The sequence below is a fragment of the Gavialis gangeticus genome, unplaced genomic scaffold (genome assembly GCF_001723915.1).
Source record: "Gavialis gangeticus isolate Ggan-Ray unplaced genomic scaffold, GavGan_comp1, whole genome shotgun sequence".
NCBI lineage: Eukaryota > Metazoa > Chordata > Crocodylia > Gavialidae > Gavialis > Gavialis gangeticus.
Genome location: NW_017729026.1, coordinates 3,073,717 through 3,086,652, shown reverse-complemented (window position 1 = coordinate 3,086,652; position 12,936 = coordinate 3,073,717). Strand labels below are relative to the sequence as shown.

At 42.9% G+C, this 12,936-nt stretch overlaps 1 protein-coding gene across 1 annotated transcript in view; it reads right to left on the bottom strand.

Moving 5' to 3' along the window:
• Positions 1-9,526: 9,526 nt before the first annotated feature.
• Positions 9,527-12,936, bottom strand: part of CTGF (connective tissue growth factor) — an 8,691-nt gene continuing 5,281 nt past the window's right edge. The window contains exons 2-5 of the mRNA XM_019520264.1: positions 12,755-12,936; positions 11,646-11,897; positions 11,207-11,418; positions 9,527-10,858 (exon numbers count right to left, since the gene is read on the bottom strand). The exon at positions 12,755-12,936 is cut by the window's right edge and continues 18 nt beyond it. Coding sequence (XP_019375809.1) covers positions 10,562-10,858; positions 11,207-11,418; positions 11,646-11,897; positions 12,755-12,936 — 943 coding nt within the window. The 3' untranslated portion in view covers positions 9,527-10,561. The remainder of the gene's footprint in view (positions 10,859-11,206; positions 11,419-11,645; positions 11,898-12,754) is intronic.

The following is a 12,936-nucleotide window of genomic DNA, read 5'->3' as shown; positions in this document are numbered from 1 at the left end:
TGAAGTTATTTGAATGTTGCTACACATATTGTATTCATTTCTTCATAGACCTGCCACAATTCCTTGTTAGAGCTTCTATACATATTATTCACCTTTGCTAGATCCACAATTTCATAACAACACTTTATTTTTGGAGGTATCTAGTGTCTATCTTCTTTCTTATTGAGTGTCCAGGTTTCACATCCATATCAAGAATAAATTAAAGTGGTACTGCATATATGAAGCTTGATCTTCCTCACCAGTTGTTTGGAGCTAAAATTCCCCACAGGGACAAGTAATAGGCATTTTCTCTCTGTATGCACGGCTTAATTCTTTCTTTCAGCAACTTTGTTATTGGTAATCAGTTCTCCTAGGCAATGTACTTGTTAATATCTGTGTTCATTGGGTGCTTGGTAAGGTAACTTGTTCAAGATCTTCTCATTCACTTATAACTATATACAGGGTCTTCATAAAGTCCTTGTGCACTTTTAAACTTGAATAACTTAGGTCATAGGTATGATAGAAACAATCTGTAAACAGCATTTAAAAGCAAATTTATTAAAGTTTTAGGACAACTAGAGTACATGATGCTAGACTTCATAAGTAATAATTAATTTATTCTTAAATAATATGGAGCTCCGTGCAACTATGCTTTGAATGTACAACAGTTCCAAATGATGTTTTCCCAGAGAAGTGGATAGGTAGAGGCGGACCAATTGCTTGGCCACCTCGTTCACCTGACTTGTTGTCGCTGGACTTCTTTGTATGGGGACATGGTAAAGTGTAGTTTACTTGTCAAAACCATACTATTTGCTGGAACTTAGGGCTAGGATCACCCATGCAATTAGTGCAGTAACTCAAGAGCAACTGGAAAATGTTTTCAAGGAGTTGGAAGATCAGATTAAGCACTATTTCATGATGGATGGTGATTATGTTGAAGTCTAGCATTGTTTACTCTAGTTGTCCTAAAACTTTAATACATTTGCTTTTAATTGCTATTTACAGATTGTTTCTATTATACCTACAATCTAAGTTACTAAAGTTTAAAAGTGCACAAGGGCTTTATGAAGAACCTATATTTGATATTTTCTTCACTGATCCTAAGACCTATTTTTAGTGCTGCTCCCTTCGTACTTCCAATCATCCTTTCCTTTCTGTCCTGTTCCCAATAATCAGATTATCAGCATATCCAAAAACTAGGCGTAAGCCATTTAAATTTTGAAAATGCTGAAATTTTGCAATGATCTTATCACTTTTTCCTAATAATCTAGTTTGGGGGAATAGTGCATCCCTCTGCCTTAAACCTCTGATGTCAAATAGATCCATGCAGGTATTGAGCATAATAAAAACAGCTTGGAGCTTATCCTACTATAGAAGGAGCATTAGTAGACACAAATCATCCTGGAGCTTTGGGGTAAACCTTTTATCTATATCCCATTCGGAGGTGCAGATCATACTCTCACAGTAGGAAGATGACGTAACTCTGGAAGACTTTTCCTTATCTTGTCTACCCATACTTTGGTACTGTACTGGGTTGACTAGAGGCAAAGAAGTCCCCATATTCATTATAATAAAGGGGCTGCAATTCTGCCTGGCCTTTTACACAGTGTCTAGGACAAACATTCAAAAAGCCTGAATTGATTCAGTTTAGTCTTTGCAGGTTAGTCTAACATGCAGAGATTGAACTGATTTGTAAGTGAATAGATATTCACTTTTGATTCAAGAAATATAGGCACATGCCTGCAGTGGCACAGGCCAGAAGCCAGGGGGCGAACTCTTTCATCCCTTCCACAGTGCTGAGCTGAGGGAGGGGGCATGGCCAGGCCCTTGCAGGATGCTATGATTAGGGAGGGGTTTTAAACCCTTACCCTGGCCTGCACAGTCCCCAGCTGGGTTGTGCCTGAATGGAGAGGGGGAGCAACCTTCACCAGGATTTTCTACACTCACTGCTCAAGGGGTGGGGAATGTTGCCAGCCCCCAGCCCCTGACTAACACTCTGAGGCAAAAGGTGTTGCGGGGCAGGGAAGATTACTTGTGTGGAGTGCATGCACCTGTTGATGATACTGAGCTTTCAATCTCCTTCTCCCTACTTCTTCATACTGTCTGCAGCAAACTGATGGTACTCACAGGTCCCATGTATTGCAAACCAGGTCATTTCTCACACCTCTCACTGTCCCCTCCTGAACACTGACAAGATTGCAGCCTTCGAAGCAAGCCAGCAGCCAGCGGGGGGGTTATCAGAACACAAATCTTATCAGCCCATCAAGAAAACAAAAACCTCTCTCTCATTAGTTCAAGCTCTTCTTAAATAACTTTTCCCAAGGCATTTGTAAGGAAAAATGGAGGGACATCATCAGCTGACCTGTTGATTCATTCCAAAAAACCCTAAGTGGACACCGTTCTATCTGCCTTTGTTCCAGTAAAATTGGAGACATACACACATAGACACTTCTCAGTATTAGCTAGCATGGGAGCAGTGTGGTCAGATGCTAGCTGGAGTCTGTGCCTCTGGGGTCCCTGCTGTGGGAGAGAGGGGATCCTGCTTGAGCAGTGAGAGAAGGGAGAGTGGGGCAGGGAGCAGCCAGGCAGATGCTGCTGGGCCTGCAGTCTCCACCACCTTTCTGCTTGTTGGTGCAGACAACCCAGTCAAGCCCAGGGCTGAAAAGCATGCTGGGATTCTGGGGGACTCTGATTTAACTTAAACCAGGAAGGTGTCTGGGACAGAATTTCCATAAACCGGTTTGACCCAAATCAGTTAAGTCTGATACTACATTCAACCAAGTTTATCTTAAACCAATTTTAGCTATTTTGAAATTGAGCTTATGTGCACTGAGCTTATATTCTGTTACAGGTTTAAACCAGTTTCTGATCTGTTAAATTGGTTTATGTGTAACTTCTGTCCCTAGCCAGTGAGATGGGGGAAGACTTCTTGTTTGCCCTCCCTAGTTTTGTAGATGTGCATGTGCACATGCATGCTGTGCACAATCTGGTCCATGGTGATTAATGCTGTTTAGGATGCTATAGCCATTTAGTTAAAAAAGAAAAGGGGACACATTCCAGCTTGCCGGATGTAAGCAGAAATGTATTTGGCAGAAAGGGAAGGAAAGACTGTTCATGGGAATTCCACTATCTTCCTCCTGTTAGCCTCTCAAACTCAGCAAGGCCCCCCAGTAGTCCAGAGAGAGAAAGTGTGTGCAGTGGATGATTATGTTGTTTTCTGTTCTGAGGATAAACAGGAAGCTTTCAGTGGCAGTAACAGCTTGATTCAGGAAAGAATGGGACAAAGGGCTTTAAACTACTTTATCTCCTGTTATGTTACACCAGTTCAAATTGAGAAGTCCTTATTCAGATGATACTCTCATTCTGAAGGCCAAATCAATCAAGATGTTTTGGGTGCCTTGGCTGATCTGGGATTGGGCAAATGCTTCAGGGCTTAAGTTCTAACTTAAGAACTAAAGGAATAATTAGTAGGGGGTTATAACACAAGAGCTCATAGCTTAAAATAAATTTAGCATGTCAAGTGCCACATGTCCTTTTGGTTAACACTTGAGGCATTTTCAGATTTCAGAGAACCTTATTTTATGAATCCTGTACAACTACCCTTGTCCATCAGCTACAATAGCATCCCTGTTGCATAATAGGTTATAGTTTGACCTGTTTACAGTATGCTTCCCTATGTAATTCAACTAATCTCTTAATTTGTATTCTAATCTATTCCCCTGATGATCCACTAGATGTCAGTCTGTGTCCCTCCCTAGTTATAGCAGCGAGGTGTGGAGGACACAGAAAAAAATATCTGTGTTATATAGTATACAAAAAAATCAGCTGATATAAACTGTAGTAGCCCTAATAAGTTAACAATTATGCTGACTTAAACCAGGACCAGGGCATTATTATGTAAATAAGAATCAGGGAAAAGTACAAACATTGCTGGAAGCAAATTAAGTATCTTGCTGGGGTACCTTTTAACAGAGCCAGTTTAACATACCATACTCTTTGAAGTGCATGTCTTTCTCAGGGTAAGTCTACATTGATATTTATAGTTGATCTGGAGTTTGTCCTCACTCTGAGCCACCTCTTCCCATCTACCTCATCGTATCTTATAGTCCTAGCAAAGTAGGATTCTTATTTCTTGAACATTACAGCAAAATACATCTCGGAATCACTTATGGAGCTCCTCTAGCAATTAATCCACAGATTTGTCTCTATTTACGGGCAACAGAGCCAGAAAGTGTCATGCAGAAGAGTCAGAAGTTAGGAACCAAGGCATGGTAGGAGTTCTGATAGCAAACTTTTTCTGTTTGAGATGTGCACATCTAAGTAAGTTCCAAGCACACTACAGACATGGGTAGGGTAGGAAATGAATGGGGGTGATTTGACCTTATGCCATAAAGTACAAAAGAGGTTCTAGGACAAAACTGTACTGGCACTGGAGTCAAGCTAAAAGGCATGAGTGACTGGTGCCTCCTGAATCTGGATGGGCACCTACAGAAGCCTTCAATGGCAGTGGCCTGTCAGGGGGGGCACCAGCCTTAGTGACAACAGTGTCAGCCATCGGGGGGGGCACCAGCCCCTTTAGGGGGGGACGTGCACACCCATGCACCCCCTACCAGTCACCTATGCTAAAAGGTTTACAGTTTCTGTGGTCAGCAAGTAGGGAGTTCATGGTGAATTTAAGGCCAATAGTTAGTATTAGGGCCTAGGCTAAGTGACTGGATCCACTGTGCCTGGATGATAAATATTGGCACATATAATCCAAAGTCTTGTGGAGCAGATGCACAGGGTTAAGAATCTATTAGTGTTCCTAGCACAATAGTTCTCAGCCTTTTTTATAGTCAAGAGACCTCTCAAGACTCAAGGTGCCCACTGGCAATTGTCAGCTCTTAGTTTTACCTTGATTTTTGACTGCAGAAAAATAATAGAGCCATCCTTCCTTCTGAATTCAAAAGAACTCAGAAAGACCCCAACAGATCAGAATGGTTTTAACACTATGGGTTTCTATTTTAAATCTCTGGGTTTATCTTCTACATCATGCTTGCATACCTAACATTGGCTCTGTGAGTGTGGGTGAGTGAGGAGGCCCAGTGGAGGCATAGTGGCCCAGCAAGGAGCCAGGAGCAAAGTAGGCCTATAGTTGTAAAATCGCTCAGTCAATGCTCAGGTGAGGGTAGCAGGACATACCCAACAGACTGTGCCAGGTGAGACCGGGGGGATGAGTGTGGCCCCTGAGAGAGGGCGGTATGAAAGAGGCTGGGTGAGAGTCAGCAGAGTGAGTGGGACCCCAATGAGAGAAGGGTAGCATGTGAGTGGCCTTCCGGGGCTATAGAAAAGAGCTACCACTGTGTACCCAGTGTGCTCTGGCCAGAGGCCAGAGGAGTAACACCAGAGTAACATCTGCGAGCCATGGGACCCATGAAGGGGAGGTCAGAGCAGGTATTAGGCCTTTGTCAGCCAGGTAAGTAATGGGTAGCCTCCCGCCTTAATAACAACTCTCATATTTTTCCATCAAGGCATGGCAGGAGAGCAAAGTGGGCAGTTACCCCAGAAGCAGGTCAGCCAGCACAGACCTGATGAGGAGGCCACCCTGTTACAAAGCATCTTTCAGAATTCACTGCTTCTGGGATATATGCTGGGACTGTGGGACAGGGATCAAAGAGAGCAGCTAAAGTACCTGAGCACAGAACCAGTGTTAACATGGGACAACCCTGCAGCAATTCAGAGCACATATTGACATGACCTGTGTGGTCATGTTATATCACGTAATCTTCATTTGGGCGTGCTTCAACTTCCCAGTGGATCTATGATTATTACTAAAGTTAATAAGTTAAGGGTTAGATTCCACTGGTCTCTTCAGAATTCCCACAGTTTGCTTCTACTCACTTATTTGCTTGCCTTCACTATGATTGTAGTTGTATCAGAGATCCAGTTGCCAACAGTTCTTCTTTGACATGGGGACAATATAATTCCATTCTTGTCATATAGATGTCACATTAATCAGGTCTTTGAATCTTTGTTAAAATTGCAAATGCACTTCAGGCTTTAGCACAGTTTGGGAGCAGGTTCTTTGAAGACATTTCTGGTATTTCCTGGTTCCAGTGAGACTGAAAAGGCTATGAGAATGTAGTCACTTTTGGTATTTGGTGTTGGTACTTCCATTTATGGGCATATATTAATTCAAGGAAATAGAGAGAGGAAAACAAGCTAACTGGATTTCTTCTTCTCTCAGATTCCTCTTGGGATTTTGGGTGAAGCCTTACATTGGTATTTCAGCCCAACTGGCTGGACTACTTTTCCTTATTTAACAGCTTCCATATGTAGGCATACAAAGTCTAGCATAATTGATTTAAAGCTGCATTTTAATTTGCTTCTAAAAAAGGTTGGGAGTCAGTTGTAGTGTGCAAAAGCAGGAAGGTGGCATTAAGTTATGTGCTGGGGTGGCATATTCCTCTTCCTTCGTGTGCTTTATGTCCTTACTTTTTAATATAACAGTGAGAGTGTTTTCTTAAAGCACTGGGTTTCATAAAGCAGTTACACTACAAGGATGCAAATGATCTAACTAGTGTTTCCTATTTCTAGTTACATGTCCAAAAGCCAATTTTCTCAATACAGTCCCTTTCGTTGCGAGTCAAATAACTGGCTTCTGTCCAAAGATTTATTTGTTCCTCTGTGGTTACAGATCATTAAAAGTGGCTCATTCTTGAGGATTTTCTTAACTGGTGTCTTCTGGATGTTTGTTAGTTACGAGGAATCTGACAAAGTTCCATATGGAGAGTAGTGACTGCCTCATATGAAAGGGATATAGTCCATGTTTGTGCATGTTAGAATGCTGAGCTGCAAATCCATGTAAATGTGTTGTGGTTGTCCATGGTACAAAATACTGAAATAAGATGACTTACAGTTTTTGACAAGTTATTTGACATTCTGGCTGTCAGCCATGTATAACTCCTTTTTAAATGGCTAATTGAATGGCGTTCATTGGAGTTCATTAAATCAGCCTCAAATATGGTGTATTACTTCAGCATAGCTGACCATCCATTTTAAGGAGTTACTTGTGGAATGGTTATGTTTAAATACAATAAACAAAAGACAAGGAAAATGCTACCACAGAAAATTCATGCAGAAGAACTCTCAGAAGTAAACATTTTTTTGTTTTATTTTCTTTTATAATCTCAGCTCCGGGAATCACTTCCCAAACTGTGGTCATTGTAACTTGTTGGTTTTAAAGGGTCTTAGCTCCATTAAAGTTGAATTATGCCCTACAATTCCTTTTAACATCTTTCAATTCTTTGAAAATCTTCTTTTGCAGGTCTCTCAACTGTAGGTGTGAAGAATGAAAGCAAGGGACAGCACTGAGACAGGCAGGCCTACAATTTTACCCAGAGTGTCTATTAAGACATTGTTGTCTTGCTTCTGGATATTGCATGCATTGTAACCAGAGACTTACACCAGGATGATATATAATGACAATTTCAGGAGACTGCAATAATACATAGATGATACAAATTTCTCTACTGACATGAGTGCACCCACCTGTACAACAGTGTGTCATAATCCTGTGTTTTTGTGCCAGAAAATCATAGTTTTTCTTGGGGAAAAAGGATGGCAGATCTTTTTATGTTACTGTTACTCATGAAATTATTGACTTGGTAAATAATACCAAGGAGGAAATCAACAACCTGATGAGCTGTGTATAATATGCAACATGCTTACTGATTATAACTTACAGCAAGACCATTAGGTATTCCCTGGAATATGCTAATATAGTAAATGGATGACCATTCTTAGCACCAACTTTTGCTACATTTGAAAATAGTGTTGTTTTTACCCAGAAAACTCTAACAATATCAAACATCAAATTTCTGGGCTATTAATCCCATCATCATACCTCCTGTACCTAACTCAGCTTTTTACTGTCAAATTCTTAGACTGTGTACAAGGCCAACTATGTTTGCAGTCCACATAGATTTTATCACTCTTGGGAGTAGAAATGACAATTCTACTATTATCTGGAGGTAGACCCAACATAGTCTTTGATCAAACAGTCATTGTGCTTAGGGGTGAACAAAACCGCTGTTATGTTCAAAACCTGCAAGGAAAAAATGGGGAGTCTCAGGGAGTATGAGAGGCAGAGGCTACCCAAAACTATTTCAAATGGACACAGAAAACCACGTCTTCATACCAGACAAACTCTTCATATTTCTGAGAGGAAGAGGAAATACTTCCAATGTCTAGTGAAGTCACTGAAAAGAAGTTAATTCATTTCAGTGGACTTTATTTTAAGCCTTAGATGTTGGCCGTTAGACCTGGTGAGATGCTGAGCTATTTCAAATGCCACTTGGAATCAATGGATATTGAAGGTGAGGTGGACAATATTTTTTTTAGTGAATATTTTTCCACTTAACTACCACCAGGAAATTCCAGACTGATCTTGTTTGCTTGAAGGGAATTCTTATTGAAGGCTACCTGGTTTCTATAAACAGAACCGAATGCTGCCACTGTTGATATTAATTTAAGATTCCATGGTTCCTTCCCTTTATAGCTTAGGAAAGAAATGCCTATTACTTTAATGAAGAAGCTAACACAGGGGTGATGTTAATGGCTGATACTGGGGTATAGGGGAAAGTGACTCAGCTCTTCCTGAACTCTGTTTTGCTTCCTCAAGCTAATTTTTAGGATTCTACCCTGGACCTAAGTATTACAGTACTTTTCATCAAAGATTACAAACATTGTAGAAAGGGAAGCCATCATTATTACAAACTGCAGTTTACAGGAGGGAAACCAGGGCACTAAGAGATGAAGTGATTTGTCCACACGCTCTAAGCAGGCTTGTGACAAAGCTAGGAAAATAACCCAGGCCTCCCAAGTCCCAGTTCCACTGTGCTATCCACTAGGCCACACAGAGGGCCTATAAGCAGAACTCACACTGATTTTTTTAGTGAGAGTTTTGACAGACTAAAGGGCTTTTGGATTTGACTCCACAATGAAAAACTGTTTCCATTTCATATCATAATATTTTTAAAAGGTATTTCCCCATAGTGTATCTCAAACTAAGTTGTAGGAAAAAAACCCTTGTATTAACACTGAACAGCTTGCAATGATGTTGCACAGCTGATGCCGAGACAATATGGTGGCAAGCATCGGACTGAAAAAGGAAACAAAACAAAAACAAACAAACAAACCAGACAGCTCTAGTTTTAAGCCAGCTTGTTATGCGTGTCATAGTTACAGATCACTCATTAGCACAAGAGTTCAGCTCTCCAAAACTTAGCTCACTTCCATTTAGTTTGAAACAGAAAAAAAAACTCTAAATGATTCTATATGTATTTTCACTACCAGTGATATATTAGCCGATGAGTTTTCTTTATTGGATTGGAACATAGGATGGTAAGTCACCATGGTTTTTTTCTCAGTGTTACTTGTTTTTCAATACAGAACTCATTCACCACTGACTTATGTGACAAAGCAAATCCTTTTTTGATGAGTATGTAGGAAAGTAATATAAATTACCCAAGTGTTAGAAATGAAGGGTAAATGAAGTTCCAAGTCATTTATATAAAAAATATAATACTTTATTTCCAACTAAAAAGGTGCAAACATGTAACTTTTGGTCACACTTCTCAACAAATAAACAAACTGTTCAAAGAACAGTAATAGTCAAAGAAAGAAACAAATTCTCCTATGTGGAAAGATTGGTCAGCTACAAAAACAATTTACTCACTTTACTTAAGGTCACTTGCATACTAAAGCTGAGGTAACCATATTTTTCCCCCCCATTAATGCTTCCAAGGACAGAAGCACCTCAACTATAGCACGTAGTCTCACTGTCACCTTAACTGAACAATTTCCACTAGAGTATCTATTTCATGCTTTGAATGCATTGTCAGACAAGCTTTACATCCTACCTATCTTGTTCCAAAAGAGGAGGCTATCATTAAAATACCAAAGCATTAACAAAGGCACAACACTTTAAATTAATTTAGATAACTGTACAAATATATATACACAGTATTTACAATATTAATAAAATGTAGCTTGTTACAGGTAAATTAACTGTCACAAGCTGTCCAGTCTAATAGACACGATTCTGATTCTTCTTGAACAAGTCATTTGAATCAGTGTCAAAGCCGATACATTTACTGTCCTGACTAACAGAACACCTTCTACTTAGCACCTTGCTGGGTGAGGATTTACATTCCAATACTGCCAATATCCCAGTGTCGGCAAACATGCTAAGGGTCTCCTTTTCCATTGCACTACTAGGTGGAACACACAGTACCACACCAAGGGAACATTGCTGGAAATTTGCTCTTCCTGCAAATGGCCCCTAGCAACCCCTAAACACCACCTCATGAACAGCATGTTCTGGATCTTGTGCTTTGCTGTGGTCCCAAGGTCCATTTTACCCTCTTCTTCAAACCAAATGTTTGGGGTCAGTAGACAATTTGTCTTAAGTCACGTGGAGCAAGTTTGTTGAACTTAAAAAGAGATTTAAATACCTTGTGCTATTGAATCATGTTTACAGAAAAAAAATGAGATGCAAAACAGTTCAAGTTGAAAGTCTCTAGTTTGTCTCCTTCTGGCTTTATGCCATGTCTCCATACATCTTTCTGTAGTACAGAGACTCAAAGATGTCATTGTCTCCAGGGCAGTTGTAGTGGCATGCACAGGTCTTGATGAACATCATTCTCCTCTTCATGACCTCACCATCAGGGCACTTGAACTCCACAGGCAGAGTGGCTGTTCTGTGGGGGGTGCAGCAGCGCCCATCAGTGCAGACACCACAGAACTTAGCCCTGTAGGTCTTCATGCTGGTGCAGCCAGAGAGCTCGAACTTGATGGGCTTGGAGATTTTGGGGGTGCGAATGCACTTTTTGCCTTTCTGTTAGGAAGTAAGTGAATGACATTATTTTATTTATTTTTTTTAGAAGCCAGGCACTTTTAAATAACAAAACTAAATGTGTACATTTTCCATTTCTATCTGCCAAGTTAATCCTGTCACTTTATTCATAGCATTTAACTCACTCATGAGACATTTTCAAGAGCCTGTACCATCATTATCTAAGCTGGACATCTAAAAGTATGTGCGCTTGCAGGATTCAGACAAGACTTGGGCGGATCCAAAAGCTGTCTCCTCTCAGCCAATTATTATGCATCTTGTTTAGCACTAGGCCTATGCCAGGAGATGGGGCATCCTCTTACTGAGCTGCACGTAGACAGAAATATTTACCTTGATGTTCTCCTCCAGGTCTACTTCACAGGGTCGGACCATACAGAGCCTGCTTTGCTTCTCCAGCCTGCAGAAGGCATTGTCATTGGTGACCCTGGTGGAGATGCCCATTCCACAGGTCTTGGAGCAAGCGCTCCATTCGGTGGTCTGGACCAGGCAGTTGGCACGCATCATGGTTGGGTCAGGACCGTATGTGTCCTCCAGTCGGTAAGCTGCAGAGCCCAAAACAAACAGGATGAGAGGCTGGACCTCAGGACATCAGTGCAAGCAAGAAACACCATGATCCTCTCAGACACTCTACAGACCTCTGAGGTCACTTATTCTGGCAGCTCCAGTGCAATGCCTGCACTGCCCCAGGGATGAAGCTGGTCTGCTGGGGCTAATCATCCCGGCACTGACTACCTCGATGCCCGAGCTACAGGCTGAAACCCCAACTCACCAGCTAGGGCTGGTCCCACGGCCGTCTGCTCTTTTGGCTCATCACACACCCACTCCTCGCAGCACTTGCCAGGAAGCTTCACCCGCCGTGGGTAGGGGCAATCAGGGCTGGGCAGGCGTACATCCATGCTGCACAGGGGCACGCAGCCCACTGCCCCATCCAGGCAGGTGCACTGGTACTTGCAGCTGCTCTGGAAGGACTCCCCACTCCGATACACCATGCCACCAAACACGCAGGGGGCTCCATCCCGGGCTGCCAGGAGGAAACAAGAAGGTATTAGCTGGGCACCGAAGCACCTGCTGCTTTTCAGGGTGGGCTGAGTGAGGCCAGGAGGTGGCTGCTGGGGGATGCTAGAATCATAGGAAATGAAGGCTGGAAGGGAGCTCACAAGAGCATCTAGTTCAGGTGTTAGGTCTTGCATTGTGTCAGGCTTGAGGAAGAATTTATGGATCACATGGATGGTTTGGATATGGTTGATCTTGCCTCAGGCAGGGCATGGACTAAATAACCCCCTCCTCTCCAGCCTTGCTTATGTATGACAGTGGTCTCTAAACTTTTTTGATCATGCACCCCTACCAGTAAAAAATTTTTGAGCATGCACCCCCAATATATGTATATTTCTATCAACAGAAATAGAAGTTCTAATATTTTCTTCCCGCACCCCAATGGATCTTGTGCACCCCCTGGGATGCATGCACCCCACTTTGGAGACCACTGGTCTATGACATGGGCTGCAGTGGTTGTCCTGCTTTTCCCTGTGGCAGCTTGGGGTCCTGCTCACAGCAGGAGCAGCCCCAGCCATAGCACCCCAGCCAAGGTTTTATCTAGGTTGGTCTTAAAAAGGATGGAGATGCCACCACCTCTCTGGGTCATCTGCTCCAGTGCTTTAGCACCCTCCCAGCCAGGAAGTTCTCCCACCTAAGCTTCCCCTGCTACAATGCGAGATACCCCCTCCACCCATGGCTACTGCCATACCTGGCTCAGCCCCCCACCCGCTACCGCCCCGCGGCTGGCTCAGCATCCCCCAGCACTACTGCCCCCCACAGCTGGCTCACCCCCCTCCCAAGGCTCCTGCCCCGCAGGAAGCGGCCGGGCCGGGCCGGGCTTACCGGTGCAGACGCCGATCTTGCGGTTGGCCGGCGAGCCGAAGTCGCAGAAGAGGCCCTTGTGCGGGTCGCAGGGGTCCCGCTCCGTGCACAGCTCGCCCAGCTGCTTGGCGCACACCCGGCAGCAGCCGCAGCCGTCGGGCACAAGGCTCACGCCGGCCGGGCAGCGCGGAGGCGCCGCGCAC